At 41.4% G+C, this 16,996-nt stretch overlaps 1 protein-coding gene across 1 annotated transcript in view; it reads right to left on the bottom strand.

The window, feature by feature from the left end:
• Positions 1-16,996, bottom strand: part of LOC139639905 (neural-cadherin-like) — a 143,110-nt gene that overhangs the window by 100,517 nt on the left and 25,597 nt on the right. The window contains exons 5-6 of the mRNA XM_071514058.1: positions 16,046-16,157; positions 4,290-4,539 (exon numbers count right to left, since the gene is read on the bottom strand). Coding sequence (XP_071370159.1) covers positions 4,290-4,539; positions 16,046-16,157 — 362 coding nt within the window. The remainder of the gene's footprint in view (positions 1-4,289; positions 4,540-16,045; positions 16,158-16,996) is intronic.

The raw sequence follows: 16,996 nt of genomic DNA, 5'->3' as shown, positions 1-16,996 counted from the left end.
AATTGGGAAGCAGCTGTGAAGAGCTGACCTGACAAGGCCAGACAGTCAAGCTCTCTCTCTCACTCTCTCTCTCTCTCTCTCTCTCTCGTTCTGACGGGGCCATGCAACGAAACTTGTCGACAAGCCACTTCAAGCTTCACTAGCCATTTCAGGTAAGGATTGTTGTCATTCATTGAAGTGTTTACAACAAGTTCGGTATCTTAGCAAGTGAATTCTGTTGGTTATAAATTGTCAATGTCAATCACCTTTCTCATCATAAGGACCAATAGCTCCCAGGAATTTGGCTACACCTCATTTGTCGTTCAATGAAAATAACATTTGGAGACATTCCAGATGTCTCTCTTACACAGATAAATGCCGATAAATTCCCATTTACCATTCAAGTTCATGTATTTCTATAGCTCTTTATCACAAGCATGTCTCAAACACAGCACCACCACACTTAGACCCTCAAAGCATATAAACTTCCAAGAAAACCTTATTGTTCACTGGCTTACTGGCTGCTCCCAATTTCAAAGCTGAACCTCTATACCAGTGGTTCTCAACGTGGGGTCCAGGGACCACCAGGGGTCTTTGAGGGCATTCCAGGGGGTCCCCAGCAAATTGATGAATTGTTAAATTTCATTATTTTGTCATTTTAGAATGACTATTTTGATCATACTTTCACTGTTATCGCTCTACCTACAGCACAGATAGTCATGGAATTCTGGACAAAATCATATCTGACAATAAAAATATTCTCAGATTTGGGTCCGAGAGACAAAATCTCATCAAATGGGGGTCCGTGGCCCTAATGTGGACTAAATTAGGGGTCCTTGCTATGAAAAAGGTTGAGAACCACTGCTCTATACATCCATTAATATCTATGATATTCTGAATTTGATGACATTTCAAAACTGATGATTTTTGCCTTTTTAATTATTAAATAAAAACTATCAACTCTGAAAATTGTAGATAGAGCGACATTGCTTGTCAATGGTTCAGATTCTTTTTTTTTTTTTTATCTATCAGTTGAAAGTGAAGGTACAATGTGAATCACCTTCGTATTTGTTGCTTGAATAATTTAGCCTTTAATCCAGCCAATAAAATCCTATGGTTAAATATTGTGAAAATGGGATAAATCATATTGTTGTTGGGGTAAAATTCTATTTTCCAAGCAAGTTATGATGGTTCATTTATTAACACTTAAGACATTTTACAGGAACACATGGCAGCTGTTCCATTTGTGAGAGAGGTCTTTTTTTTTGTGACTGTCAAAATATTGCCACCCTGCACACGTTGCACTGCACACACTGCAGCGCCAACAAAAGGAAAGAGAAAGTTGTACAATTGTGTCTGAATGTGTAATTAAGTGATTTTTTATTTTTTTTTTTATATGGCGAGCTGGAAACAGGTCTGTACCTTTTTCATGACAAACTCGCTGCCGATCGACACGAGCTCAAGCTGGCGAGATGCGATAATCTCCGTACCTCTGATACGCAGGCATTCAAAAAAGTGCCTGTGGGTGTGATGTGAGCACGCTCTGTTTCTGCACAAGTAATTGGCTGCGATCCTGCAAACTTAAAGATAATCAGTCCAGGAGCACATGACATGGATTTAGATTGTAAACTAGCGATGTAGATGCGTTTTTACTGATAAGTATTGACGAGTTATGAAACAGAAACATTACTTTTGGTTTGGTGTGTGACGGCCGTGTCACAGACGACCTTCGTGTTTACATACAGAAATACAAGCATAGTCAAAAATTATCAGTAAATATGGTCATTTTCTACTTAAAACTGCTACCATAATTGCATGAATAGAGTGTAAAAGTGGCTGAACCTTATTAAAGGAATAGTTCACCCAAAAATGAAAATTCGGTCATCATCTACTCACCCTCATGCCAAATGAAACACAGGTGAAATGTGTTAGTCCATATAACACACAGGGAGGTTGCAGCACAACTTGGTAGCAGCCTTCTCCAAAACAGCTGAAGTCAATGGGGACCTGTTCTTTAGAGTTCCAAAACAAAAACAGCCAAACAATCACACTGTGAATAGAAAGACCTATACACCATTATTTGTTGCAAATCAATCAGCTGTAGTTAAGATTTGCACTAAATGATGGTGTAAATATACTGTAGGTCTTTTTGGAACTCTGAAGAACTGGTCCCCACTGACTTCAGTTGTTTTGGAGAAGGCTGCTATGGAGTTGTGCTGGCAACCTCCCTGTGTGTTATATGGACAAACTTCACCTGTGTTTCAACTGGCATGAGGGGGAGGAGATGATGACAGAATTTTCATTTTTGGGTGAACTATTCCTTTAAGACAACTCATCAAACACGATTTACTGTAGTGGAAGGTGTTAAAACAGATTCAGCATCTTGGCATGGTAAAGAGAGGACACAACGGCACAGAATATCAGTGCAAACAAATGAAAATAGAAACACGTCACGTTTGGATATTTTCAAGTCATTGCTACCAGTCTTTCTTTAAGCTTATTAGTATTGAAAAGTTATCAGTCCTTAACATTTTATAGACTGTTGACAGCAGCACAAGTCAAATAAGGTATAGTCCACAAAATTCATACAATAGCAGGCCAGCAACAGCACAAAATAAGGCGCACCCACAATCTAAGACCAAACTCTGAAATAGAAGTGTTGTTGTCAGGAGTGAGAGAAGAAAAACGAAATATTTATTAAAGTGCCAGTGGTGGAGTACCAGCAACTGACAAAAAAAAAAAAACATGGCAAGAAATTACTGATGCTGTCAATGCTGCAACATCAGAAAACACACACTTTTTTTTTTTTTTTTTAATTTAATTTTTTATTGTCATTATTATTTTTCTCCTATACTAGGTATTACGTAGGCATGCATAGGGAGTTATCCGTAGCCAGCCAGGGGAGGGAGGGGAAGGGAGTAAGCTAGGGAGGGGAGGGTGGGATAAAATGTTTTTTTTTCTCTCTCTTGAATTACACTGTCCGCAACATTGTGTTAAGGAGATGTATAGACACATATGGATGTGTTACATGCGGGTATGTGTATATGATTTATTATCGTTACACTGTAAAGAAACAAAATAAAAATTTGATCACAAAAAAAGAACCACACCTTGGATGAAATTAAAAAAGAAACATTTCAGTTCATTACAGTTAGAATCTAAAAAGTGCAGACCATCGCCTAACGCAGTTTATCAGCTACAGGTGGAGGGCAGGGCGCTGTGTTTAAGGACTGGGGGAACCATAGGAGAGACTGCGCTGTCAGGTGTCCATCAGCAGAGTTGGACACTGGTTTAATTCAAGCAGCATCTCCATCAGGTGGTAAGTCCACACCTTAGGCTATATAATAATAATGTTGGTTTTGACTGTAGCTCTGGACAGGAGCTTTCTTCCTGCGGTGTCCAGGATCATCCAACGACCTTCCAGCCTGCTGCTGAGGGTCTGAGGGCCGGTCAGGTTTGTCATTAGCCATGTGGTCAAGGCAGAACCTCTATCACCTAGAGACAAACTAGTTCACCTCGGGACTCTGGTTAATTTAACTTCCATTCAGGCCAATGCGCCGTGCGTCTCCAGCAGCACCCTGAGCACCCTGCTGTTCTGTAGCACCGCGGAGTCGCCAGCGGGAAACCACATTTAGGAGGTTTAGGTTGCCGTCAGATATTCATTGAATGTTTAAGGAGTGGAAGTGTTTGCGATTTCAATAGGGAAATGTGTAAGCACGGAAATCTCTTTTTATTTGAGTCTGTTCTACTGCAGAATATGGGAATTTGATATATTATGGTACTTAAGGCTGCTCCAGTAACAGCAAATGTGCCATTGTCAGGTTTGGCTGTGTGCTCGTTGGTCTTTATATCATAATTAATCACTTTAATCAATCAGCTAAACATGTTTCCAATTGAATAAAATTGCCTATTGTTCATATAGCCCTAGCTTTGTTAATATGGTTATTATCAGTAGGCTTGGAAATGGACTGAAACACATTTTGTTGTTAATATGAGGTCTGTAATTACTTAAAGTGCTTAAGTAGAAACCTCTTCAGCGTATCTGCCCTCACACATGTAGGATTTGATTGCACTAAAGAACAAATACAGGTTAAGAAAAAAATTATGAATGCCAAAATGTTTGTGGAAACGTTCATAAGTACACTTTAAGATCAAATCTGTTTGTACCAATGTGTCTTGGGTGCGGTTACACCTGGATTTTATGCATTTTTGCTCTGTCTGAAAGGGGGTCTAAACCTCACCCCATTGTGTTTTATCTATCAGACACTGAATGATGGTGAAAGAACCTGGAGTATAGGAGTCCAACTTACATGTGCTGGGAGAACTCGGGCGCCTCGTCGTTGACGTTGGCCATGCGGATCCGTACGGTGGCGGTGCCGGTGCGGGGGACCTCCCCCTTGTCGACGGCCATCACCACAAACTCGTACAGGTGGTTGGGCCTCTCGTAGTCCAGCGGGCCGGCGGGGAAGATGGTCCCGTGGGGGGAGATGGTGAAGTCCGGACTCAGCGTGTAGTAGGTCAACTCGGCGTTCTCCTCCGAGTCGCAGTCACTGGCCGACACTAGAGAGGAGGGCATGGGAGTAAAGGGAAGAGAGGAGTTAGATTACCAATGATCTGTGAAGTAGAGGTCTGGAGAAAAGTTATGGAGAGAGAAAGAAAGCGAGAATGTTTGTTTCTGCTTGACTTTTTTTTAGACTCTTTGTAAAGAAGCACTAGCCCCAAACACTGAAATACTGATAATCACTGTTTTTCTTATGTGTCTCCAATTGTATTTAGATGATGTGGCAATACCATTCATCTAACATTCATACCAATAAAGCAAAGCGAATTGAAAAAAAAAATCCAATTGAGTTACGGAGAAAAAGAGAGAGAGAGAAAGCCTTCTTCAACCTTCAGTACTCGTTTCAACATACAGACTGGGCAATTTTGTTCTTCTGTCTGAGCAAGAGAACTCATTGTGAGTCTAACCTATCATCTGTCCAGCTCTCAGTGTTCTCAGACACCAAAGTGGAGATGGACACAGGGAAGGAAAAGGGGGAGAAACAACACTTCCACTGGCTTAAACGTTGAGTTCTCGAACACAAGCGGACCGATCGTTATTTGCACAGCATGCTTCGGAGAGAGATTGTCATTTTGCAACATTTCTGTTTCTGCATCACACATTGGGAATCCATGGACCAAGGGCTTGCTCGGGCTCAAATTGATTGCCTTGCTAAAACTCAAAGCGCCACCAGGGATTTGAATAAGCATATTTTCCGCTAACAAGAACATTTCGCCATGAAACTCTCAATTCTCTGATTCACCTTACATTGCATTTGGCCCGTGCTCTCGGATACACAAAAAAAACATACACACGCATAAACACGCGTGCACATGAATGCATACATGCATACTGAAGAACACATACAACCTCTCTCTTTGTTTCAGCCAACAACATTCCTAGCAGGGGAACCAAATATTCACCCACTCACTTCACTTTAACCTTTTCACGCTTCACCCATTACAAGCACCTGTTTACTATCAAAACTTGGCATTTTGATAAAGGAAGGCATGCTGGGTGAGTGGGAAAGACTGTAGTATGTATGATATGAAAAATTCTGCAAATCACCAAAAGGACACTATTCAATCAAAAGTTTTTCAGCTGCTACTTGGAGACAGTAAGGCGGAATTTGCACATTACATCCAGGAAAACCAGCGTTATATGCATTTTCAAGATATGACCAGGGTGGGTGTGTTTCACCATAAAATTGCCATGAACATTGAGTAATGGTTGAATAAAGTGTGAGCTTAATTATACAAACATTCATCATTCAAGCTTCCCAAATGTGTATGATTTCACTTCACTTGCCTTTCAGCAGTAAAAAATGTGCGCTAACAGACTGTGTGGAATTGGCCAAATGTGTCTGGCATTGGCCAAACACTGACGTTATTTACTATTTACTATGTATACAATAATTTACACTATAAAGATTTACATCAGCCTAAAACGATGGATAAACTGAGTTCCCGGGATAGAAGTAAGTGTATTTTGTCATTGCTGAATGGCAGCTAAAACGTCACTGTGTTGTTGCCGCAAAGTGATCAACAACCTCTCATCTATCGACAATGAGTACAAAATGAATTACGGGGCCGATGTCTGCCTGGAGTCCGGTCCCACGCAGGGGCCAAACGCACGTCACATATCAGTCAATATTTAATTTACTAAGTACAGATTTGTACTCCTCGGAGCACGATTTGAGTATATTTATCAGCGAGTCTTTCTGCAGTCTGGAATCAGCATGGCGGTGCTGGCTAAGTGCCACGGCATCGCCAGACAGCGGGTTACAGTAGCGCTTCTGGCTGCATCTCCCATGTCTTTCCGGTATATAATGGTTTTGTACTGAAGATGGAAACTGCTGGAGCCTCGTGTCTCTATGGAAAGCAGGATAATTGGCTTGCGTGGTACTCTGCAGTTTCTTTTTTTTTTTTTTTTTTTTTTCAACTTGGCGAAGTACACATTTGTCCACTCTCAAGATGGAACTGATTAAGGGATTACTAGTACATGATTTAGCTAAATGATGCTGCACGCTCATTTAATTGTACACTGTACCTCTTCACCCGTTTAATTGAGCGATGGAATGAAATGTCTCCGCGTTTGAGGATCCCGGCTGTCCGGATTTTGGATGCATTCAAAACTGTGGAATTTGTTGCTGAGGTGCTTGTGGTGGTTTTTGAAAGGCTTTATAAGGAATTTGGCAATTTAGTAATGGGGAAAGAGGTGCACTTTGCAGGAGCAATTTGCCACCTCTGTACCTTTAGCAGCTAATTGCACATGTGCAAATTTGAAGAATAATTTCATATTCTTGGGAAAACTGTGGAAAGGGTCTAATTTGCATATACTGTTTCTTGTATGATCCAATGAGTGCAGCCTGCTCGTGAAATAAGGAGATTTTGTGAGTATTATCTGCCCATTTCAAGTCTAATTATTGTGCTTGTGCTTAGTATGCAAGCAAGGGTGAAGTCCTTGGGGACAAAAGTTTGGAATGTAGGAATTCGATTAGCAGTAGAAGTCACAGTGCTGTAGAATGTACATGAATTAGAGCTGGACTTAGGGAATTCCATATTGTTTATTTACAGTTTTTCAAATTGTTTTCTTTGAATTTTTTCGTCATATGGGGATCAAGTGTTTTCATGGACATTTACCTACTTTCCTTTAAAAAGTATGCTAATTTACTTTCCTTTTGTGTCATCAATTGGTTTATAAAAGTAGGTAGTAGTAGGTTTCACTTTGTAAAATGCTGGATTTCATTTTGGAGCCATTACTTAACCTAAAGGTTAATTTAAAGGGCTACTGATGAGATATGGTGTGCAGAGTTACATAATTTAATGATATATGAAACAAACAAACAAAAGACAAACTGTTTGTTTTTTTGAAAGAGGATGTGTGTTTTTCAAAATACAATGAATGCATATACTTATTTTCTTATAAATTTAAGTGGTGAAAGAGTTCATATCCCCATAGGTGTGACCCAGATGTCTTATTCTATGCTGTCTGTTTATCTATCTGTGTATTTTTCTATCTGTGCTTACTTTTCATCCTTATCTTCACTTTTCAAGTGAAGTCATGCTGGTGCTTCAGCTTCAACACACACACATACACAGAGACACAGCAGGGTGAATTTTCTCACCTCCCTTGGTGCACCTGTTGGCGGTAGCAAGCTGAGCAACACCTGCTGTGCCTCCTACACCATACACCTAGCTCCCTGCATCTCTCCCTCTCCCTCTCTCTCTCTCTCTCTCTCACACACAGGCGGATCACTCTCCCCTCAATTAAAGTAAATTGTCCCATTGGTCAACTTACCTGTGAAGTGATGTGAGCAGAGAGAACCAAAATCATTCATGCGTCCCCGGTAGATCATTGGCTTTGCTGCTCCATGCTAACACTTTAGCATTCCTGAATTTCCCCAAGGGGATTAATAAAGTGCTATCTTATCTTATTCACTATGTTGAGTGATACTAGGCCAATAGCATTATATCAAAGTGACAAAATGACAACTTGGAACAGCTCTAAAACTAGAATTTAAGAAATCTTGGTAGTCTAGCAGTTTTGTGTAGGAGATTGGTAAAATGTGTATAAAATATGATACAAAAATAAGGTACTGGTATGAACTACCAGGCACTATTAACACATCAGTCAACTTACCCATTAAGTTATTTTTTTTAAACCTTTATTGAACCAGGTATTGTCTCATTGAGATTAAAGAGTAACCAAACCCAAATGTTTGGTGAAGCCTGGCCATCTGTTATTGGCTGGTCTTTGTGTCAGATGATGTCACCCTCTATAGAGTACAACAGGTGGTGACATCACCTGGCACCAAAAATCAGCCAATTGCAGATGGCCAATTCAGTATCATGTATCATGTATGTATGCAACTGTATCATGTCAAATACAAAATCAAGTGCCATAAAATTTGAATAGGGGTTAAAAGAACTAACAATTTAGACACAGTCACAGTTCCCTATTGAATGTGTTTCTAAGTCTTTTAAAAAGTTCACCAAAGGTAATCAAATTTTCCAGCCGCGAAATCAGCTTGTAGGGCGTTCCAGGAGGAGGGAGCTGAGTACCAGAAGTCCCTCAGGAACAGACAATAAGTACAGAGCAGGAGAGCAAAGGCTATAGCTGCCAGTATTACATACTATGTAAGAACAAAGATAGGATGAGAGCATACCAAGAATGGACTTAAAAATTAATAAAAGCCAGTGTTTATGCCTCTGCATAGACAATGAGGGCCAGTTATCCTTGGTATACAATACACAATGATGTGTGAGAGCTTTAGTCAGTCACAGACCTCAGTGCACTATGATAAACAGTATCTAATGTACATAAACACTGCACAGATGCATTCATAAATCAGATCCCCATAATCAATCACAGTTAAAAACTTAGCAGTCACCAACCTCTTCCTGGATTCAAAGGAAAAACAGGCCTGATTTACAAAATAAACTTAAATTCAAACCCCCCTCAATAGTTAAAATGCTCGGGGAAGTATCCAGAGTGTTCCTGGAGATTCAAAACTAGCTTAAACTCATGTAACTGCGAATGAACGAGGTCAAAAGCAGATTGTAGATAGGCATAGGCTTGGCTGAGAGTGGAGGCATGGCAGTAGATGACAGAGTCATCAGCATAGAAATGGAAATGAGCATTTGGAATATTTTGACCCAGGTTATTTATGTAAATGGTGAATAATAGTGGAGCAGACTGAGTCCTGAGGTACATCTTTGGAAACATCCATGAATGTAGAGCTGACACCATCGACATGAACACACTGCGGTTTGAAGCATGACGACAGCCCACAGCCTCTCTTCCCTTTTCCAACCAACTTTTCCTTTCTCTAGACCTCCGTTTGTTTGACACGGAAGTCTGACTATGCGAGATTAGCATGGAGCCTATTATCACTCAACATATACCCCTTTTCCACCAAATTAGCTCTGGTTCTTGAACCGGTTCTGTTCAGGATTCTTGGAACCTTGGTGCTATCTAGCGAACCAGCCCGCGTTTCCACCAGTTTTGAGCGGAACCGTTGTAATCAAGGATGCGTCATCAACGGAGGGCGTTGCACAATGCACACCGGAAGTAAACAGTAGGAGCAAGATGGCGGATCGCATTGATTACCTGCAAGCTTTTGTTCTGTTATTACAGATATTTGTTTCTAGCTTTTCCTGAAACTCAGGAGATGACCAAATCGTCACCAAGCATTGGGTTTCGTCAGCTGACCACTGCACGCTCTTTTTCTCCAAAGATTTCTCACTTGACATCTCCATTGTTGCCTTCTCCATCCTCTCTTTCCAGCCTGTAGAATATGACACGCCCACTGATGTCTTCATGGTTCGCACTTGAAAACCTGCTATTTTTTGGTTCCAGCTGGGAACCAACTTTTCGGGTTCCAAACCAATTTATTTTTGGTCAAAATGCTCCGAACGGTTCAAAATTAGGTGCGCGAACCGGAACGGAACCCGTTCCATGTTGGTGGAAAAGGGGTAATAGTGGAGCACCAGAGCCAATGATCTACTGGGGCCACATGGATGATTTTGGTGTCTATGTTCTCACCACTTAATGGGTTAAGTTGACCAACCGGACACCCAAAAACGTGTCGCTGTCATGACGTTAGTACATCCAATAAACTCTACCAAAACATAATGAGATAGACCTTTCTGTCTGCCTACCTGATCATATGTCTTTCCATCCATCTGTCTTTGCAGGCCTAACAATAAAGATCAATGTTAGGGCAAATGCGAGAAAATTGTACATGTATACATTTGCCTGTAAATGTACACATTTGGCATTTTCTCACATTTGCCATAACCTCAATTTGACCCATGTTTTACAGTCAGCGTGGACCAACTGTGTGGTGAATGTAATGTAGGTGGAAAACGCTAATCACATTGGCACAAGGCTCTCTCTCGGTCCTGACGTTAGGAGATTTTGTTGGGGCCGCAGCTTACCATGATCTGATTAGAGTTATTATGAGAGCTGCCATTTGAGCAACAGAAATGGAGGTCAAATTGTCTGTCTTGACTCTCAGACACAGCACTGAGGTAAAATGCAGATATGGACAGAATGTAGCAGCAGTACTGGATTGTCCATCCTCCATCCGCAATGGGGTTCAACTAGGAGGGCATGTATGAACAGATTTTAAAAACACCTCCCATTTTTTGTTTTTTTGTATATCAGTCATTAATCTGCTCACACTAGATGATTAGGCAGGACGGGGTATCACACACTAAACAATATAACAGATTATCCTGTTGACACCTGATGTGTCACTGACGTCAGGACCGCTAATCTCCAACGTGAATCCAATCAAAAGAACAATGGAGGGGGACGCCAGACTCACCTCACTGTGAACTTGCAGGCTTGTCAGATCAGCCTGCAAGTCGAGTGGGGTTGTTAAGATTGAATCTGTAACACAACCAGAAAATTTGTGCCGGCCATCGACCCTGACCAAACCTCAGAACAGGATTTCCCCTCTGATTGTTGAGAATTACTTTGCATTTTTCATATAATTTACAACGTTGAAGAAATACTTTAGACTTTTTATTTTAAAAGGTTAATATGCAAAATGAACATGATTAACACTAGAATACCCAAACTAGTGATTAATGTCTGCTTTGAATTTCAGGATTGAAATAGCTCAGCTTTCAATAAATGTGCAACATGACTTTTCCCTAGACCCACTTTCTGTACAAACCAGTGTTAGTTTTTCAAAATCATACATGGAAATTAATATTACATTCATCCCCTTTCTCCAGAACAGACTCACAGATTCTTATTGCAACACCAAACCTATTTTGTCTTAGATTATAGGCAAATTTACTATATTCCAAGTGAAACTTTGAAAGCAAGCAATTTGGCATTTTTTGAATCATCAAATGTGTTCTTTATACTTCTTTGGTTTTCAGTTGCACAGCCTCATGTTCACTTCACCCAGAATTGCTTTGCTATATCCATTTTCAATTGTTAAGACAATTTGAAATCTTTCAAAGGGACACAGGCACATTTTATAGGTCATTTTATTTCCACTGGTGTTCCTTTCCTTAGCGTGACTGACTATGTATTTGTATAGTCTATGTGCGTGAAACTCATTTCACCCATTATCAAATAGCCCATTTGACTAATGGCCTGATGATGATGATCATGACAATATCAGCAAGTGTGAAAACAGCCTAAGTGAACATCTGAATCCAAACCAAAACTTTTCCCCTTGCAATTGAAACAGCTAATGAGCATCGCCAATGGGCCGTCATAACTGCAATCATTAATAATTTACGTACTGCTTGTAGTGTTTCATTTCCTCGCATTTTGTACATGTCAATACCCAAATGCAGCTCTGTTGGTATTTCTGCTCATTTTGCAGCCTGCAGTAAGTAAACCCACTTTGGCCATGGTGCAATTCATTAACTTTTTATCAGTGTAAACAAAAGAGATCCCAAGCTGTGGCTGTTTTTACAGTGGGGAGATAGTAACGGTGACATCACATAAAACACAGCCTATAAATTTATTAATGTATTTGAACTATTAATGTTGCGTTTGTTTCATATGGAGAATGTGGCTGCTCCCAGACAGGCTTTTTGCAGAGGGGAAGAGGGGTGTGAAATGGCTTGCCGTCGATTTTGTTGGCCTTCTCTTAGACGCCCCCCCCCCCCCAGAATCGATCGGGCTTCTCAGTGTTAAGTTACACTGTGACCGATCAAATTGGAGTAAGTTGCACCCGTGACAAAACACAGCACCATTACCATTTTCCAACATTAGATGAAGCGATCCCCATGGGGAAATCGGGTCTCTGCAGCAAAGAGGATGTAACAGTGGCATTGACTGTAATACCAAAGATTTCATGGCTGCCATGTAGTGACAAGTACCTTCTCAGTTTCCAGACCAGTCAAAACAGTGTTGAACAAGAGTGTGCTGCAGCTGCTCTCACTTTGCTCTCAATTATTATATTATAATTATATCAGAACTGCCTATACTTTATGTAGGGTGATAATAGTGTTGAGAATTAAACCTATGGCTAGAAAAGTCACTCTATTTGGGATAATTCCTAATGATTTAAATTACAGCAAGATTAAACTGTTCCTCGTTTTGCTGGGAGCCCCCTGGAAGGACCCCCGGGGGTCTCCGAAATCCACTTTGAGAACCACTTGTAGCGCAAGTGCAAGTGTCCTTCTCTCAGCCAGTAGCGGGTGTCTCCATGCGGGAACGTATCTATGTTCCCAGGGTCCTATGTTCCCAGGGTGCTATGTTCCCAGGGTCCTATGTTCCCAGGGTCTTATGTTCCCAGGGTGCTATGTTCCCAGGGTCCTATGTTCCCAGGGTCCTATGTTCCCCAATTCAATATTCTGTTAACACACATTAACCCTCCTATTGTGCTCGGGTCAAATTTGACCCGTTTCAAGTTAAAATATTTCATAAATATCATCCAGTTTTTTTTTTATTGGAACAAGGCTTCAAAACAGCTATATAAACAAAACAAAACCAATGGTTTTTTGAAGGTCTCCAAAAAAAAAAAATGTTACATCTGTGGGGTTCCGGGTCAAGTCTGACCCAGCAGAGAATATTAAAGAGTCTGGGTGGTTCTGTGGATAAAATTTTACTCAAACTTGACTCAAACTCTTGTTTGGGTTTGATCCACAAAACTACCCAGAATGTTTTATTGCTGCATGCCATACTATACGATTTTACATAGGACCCGAACATAGGACCCTGGGAACATAGGACCCTGGGAGAGCACATATGTAGAACTGGGAAACATAGGACCCTGGCAACATAGGACCCTTTGTCATGTTCCCATTATGTGCCATATAAATCTGGGGAACATAGGACCCTGGAACATAGGAATGACTCCCTCCATCCAACTTTCAACTGAAATGCCATGTCGCAAAAAAAAATGCATAGTGAATAAATCTGCTTCCTGGAAGTAGAACTATGTCAAAATCCGCATCCACCAGAAAGATGAGAAGTCTTTGAAGCGGACTGATGAGAAGTGTAAGGGTGCATTCCATTTGGCCAAAATGCATCCTCTCCTCCGTCCTCGCGGCCTCGTCTCCTCGGTGACTCGGCATCCAAAAATGAGCCGCCATCATGAAGGATGTTCCAATTGGTCAAAAAACGCATGAAGGATCCTTCATGTCTCCTCGGGTGCATTGTCTTGTGTCTCCTCCTCCGTCCTCGCGACCTCGTCTCCTCGCTGACCCGGCATCCAAAAATGAGCCGCCATCATTAACGATGTTCCAATTGGTTAAAAGATGCATGAAGGATCCTTCAAGTATCCTCGCCTCCGTCCTCCAATAAGGCGTGGTCGGAGGATACTCAGGTGTATCCTCGATGCGGAAATAATGAGTGAAGGCAATTAACCATTGGCACGTGCGGATATAAGCCCGCCTCCATACCATCAGAAAACGTGCGGACATTGGCAGAAAAAAAAATCCACAGGTGTAAGTAGCCCCAACTTGTTATATATTCAAACAGAAATAGCAGATGTTTTAAATATTAGACAAACATTTGTTAATGAAGGGTTATACGTTAAAGGTTCATATACTGACAGATCTGTTGTAGTTGTAGGATGTCAAACTTTTCCCAAATAGGCATCAGTAAATGATCTTAAGGCTTGAATGTGATTAGGGACAGAGGAGGCCAGCTGATCCTCCAGCGCATAGAGAGGGTGAGTGGGGGCAAGTAACGTGAATTTTATTTTATAGTTATTTATCATTAATATGAATGCCATTCCATGATCTAATAAGCCTGAATGAAATCCGTTCATTAGGACATATAGAAATAGCCTATAAATGCACACATGCGACTCTTTTACCATGCGCGTCTCTTTCTAATAGGACCTCAAGTCAGCAGCACCGGGCTCTGGGTCTGAGGATGGGGAGCAAACGGCTGCAGCCTGGCCCCGGTTCTCCCTCATGCATGAGACTACCGGCGGGAGGCCATCGGCGCTCCCTCCCGCTTTAATAGACTCGTGTGGACCAGCAGCCGGAGTCAGCCGCTGTGCGCTCCCCATCCAGCCCCGATCCCAGTCCCCCTGATGAGCAACCGGGGCCATCAGATGCTGCTGCCCGCTCCCATGTGTGACCTCTGCGGCTTCCTCGGTTCCCCCGGCAGCCAAGAGGCGAAGAGGAGAGGGAGCTGCTGGGGTTTCTCCGGGAAGTGACCGAGGACGCACGGGCTGAGCAGCAGACGGAGCGATTTTCAACTATATTAGAGACAATTTAATTTATTTTTTTTAATGTAAAAAAAAATAAAAAAATATTTCTCTGCCTTTTAGGCGTAGCCTACCTCTGTTTCCATTCTCACCATATTCATAACGTTGGCAATGACCGTTGCCATGACAGGACATATTTTCATCATAAAGGCCGGAATCACTGCTGGAATCACTTCTGTGTCTTCTCTGGATCACCAGTTGGTTTGCTGCGTTTGTTTGATGTTTCTTTCATTCAGTGTTCATCATGCTTATGAATTGTGTTTGTGTGTGTTGCCATGGAATTTCTTTTCTGGAGAATAAATTCTTACTAAACATTAACAGCATTTCCTTGTTTTAAATCGCACATTTTGCTCTTACAGCTAGATCTATGGTTATTTGGGAATTGTATTTATTTATTTAGAAATAAAAAGAAAGCACTTTGGTTCATTGCCAGTAAGTGTCAAACAGCCCACATGATCGTTGTCTAATCCAAGTCGCATAAAGGATAAAAGTTGGACAATTTGTATAGCACCTTTCTTATCAGTGCTGCAAAGTGCTTCACAAAATTAAAATGTAGCAAACAGCAGACAGAATAACAAAAAAACTGAATAAAAACAGAAACAGAAACGCTTTTTAGGCATTAGGGATTTTTTTGAAGTGTTCTACCTTCATGAGGTAGACAAGGCTCACTAGAGGCTGGCATAATTTAGATGAATTAAACATTAATGTGAACTTTGTTAAACGTTTTTATGTGGATAAAACATGAGCCTTAGAATAATTTAGACAGCTGTCATCCTGCGCGGGAGGAGCCTCAACGCAACGCTTCACACGTCAGTTCAATATGGCGGTGTGAGGATGTTCCAATTGACAAGCCAGGTTCACTCGCCTCCTCGCATCTTCTCCTCGTTTCCTCCGTGACCTTTGACCGAGGAGTCGAGGAAGAGACGCGAGGCGACGAGGAGAATTCGTTACCAAATGGAATGCACCCTAATTGTCAGCTCACTTGGCCACATTCGCTGCTGTCTGAAGACGAAAACAAAGATATTCACTTGGTGATATTCAACTACCAACCAGATTGAACCATTCATCAGGCCGATCATGCCACAGCTCCATTATCATTTATTCCACAGATGCATTTGCCATTTATCGCCGAATTTATTCATCTGCCAAAAAAAACAAACTTTTTCACAATATTGAGGACATTCTATCACATGCCACTTCCATTCAGCTTTTCTAATTCGACAGAGCGTCATTTGCATCAAAATAGGATGGAGTTGGTGAAAGACTGAAAGACACAATGAGACACTCCAGGGTTTTTTTGGGGTTTTTTTGTCCGGACACCTCACCTTGCAGCAGGGAGGTCGCCGTGGTCACGGTTTCTGGCACGCCGTCCTTGCTGTAAATGGACTGGAGGAACTCTGGGACACAATCGTTCTCGTCGACAATAACCACTCGTACCTGAAAGAGAGAGAGAGAGAGTGAGAAGGGAGAGAGGAGGAGATTGAAAGATTGGGAGGGACAGAAAGAGACAAAGGCATAAATAGAGAGACAGAAGGGCAGAGAAATAGAGAGACAGAAGGGCAGAGATGTGATTCAGAGTGAAATATAGGGGAAGAGAGAAAAAAAAAAGGGGGGGAGCAAAATGACAACATGTTAAAGAAAGAAAGGAGGAAGAGTAAATGTGAGATACAACATTTCCAAAACTCTGCACCACAACACTCACACGGTCCTTGGTGGTACTCTTTCCCTGGAGTTTATTTTTAGCCGTTTGATTGTTCTCATGTGACCAATTCATTAATAAAAGCAGATAATTAGCTGTCGCACAGTAACGATGACAACGCTGGTGTATTCATGCCTCTAACAATAGAATTAATAACGGGCCTCTTAGAGAGGGGAGAAAACTGCATAATAGGTGCAAAGGACACAGCTTTGCTTTATGGAAACTGTGAGCGTTAGCCTAGAGGTGTTTCTGTGTGTGTACATTCTTAGGGGAATTTGTCACCCTGTGTGTCACCCTTCATCACACGTGCATTTCACTTTGGTATGGCACTTACAATCTGTAAAAAAATTTAATACATCATTAAATCCAGTCTTCAAATCGTACTTTTCTTAAAACAAGTGAAAACATCTTGCAATAGGGTGAGATGGTGATTTCACTCGCTTCCGATGCAAATCAACTAGTTTCGAGACTTTTTCGGATCCGAGTGACCTGCCTTGTTCTGCCTGCTGACACTCACTTAATTCCTGAAACAAGTGAATCTGCATTGGAAAACAAGCGGAATTCTTCACTCGTTTTC

Source organism: Centroberyx affinis, unplaced genomic scaffold, assembly GCF_046629955.1.
Source record: "Centroberyx affinis isolate AG114_WGS23_722 - 3 ecotype Tasmania unplaced genomic scaffold, CSIRO-AGI_Caff_v1 ptg007910l_1, whole genome shotgun sequence".
NCBI classification, from domain to species: domain Eukaryota; kingdom Metazoa; phylum Chordata; class Actinopteri; order Beryciformes; family Berycidae; genus Centroberyx; species Centroberyx affinis.
Note: the sequence above shows the minus strand (reverse complement) of the source record. Positions and strands in the feature narration are given on the sequence as shown.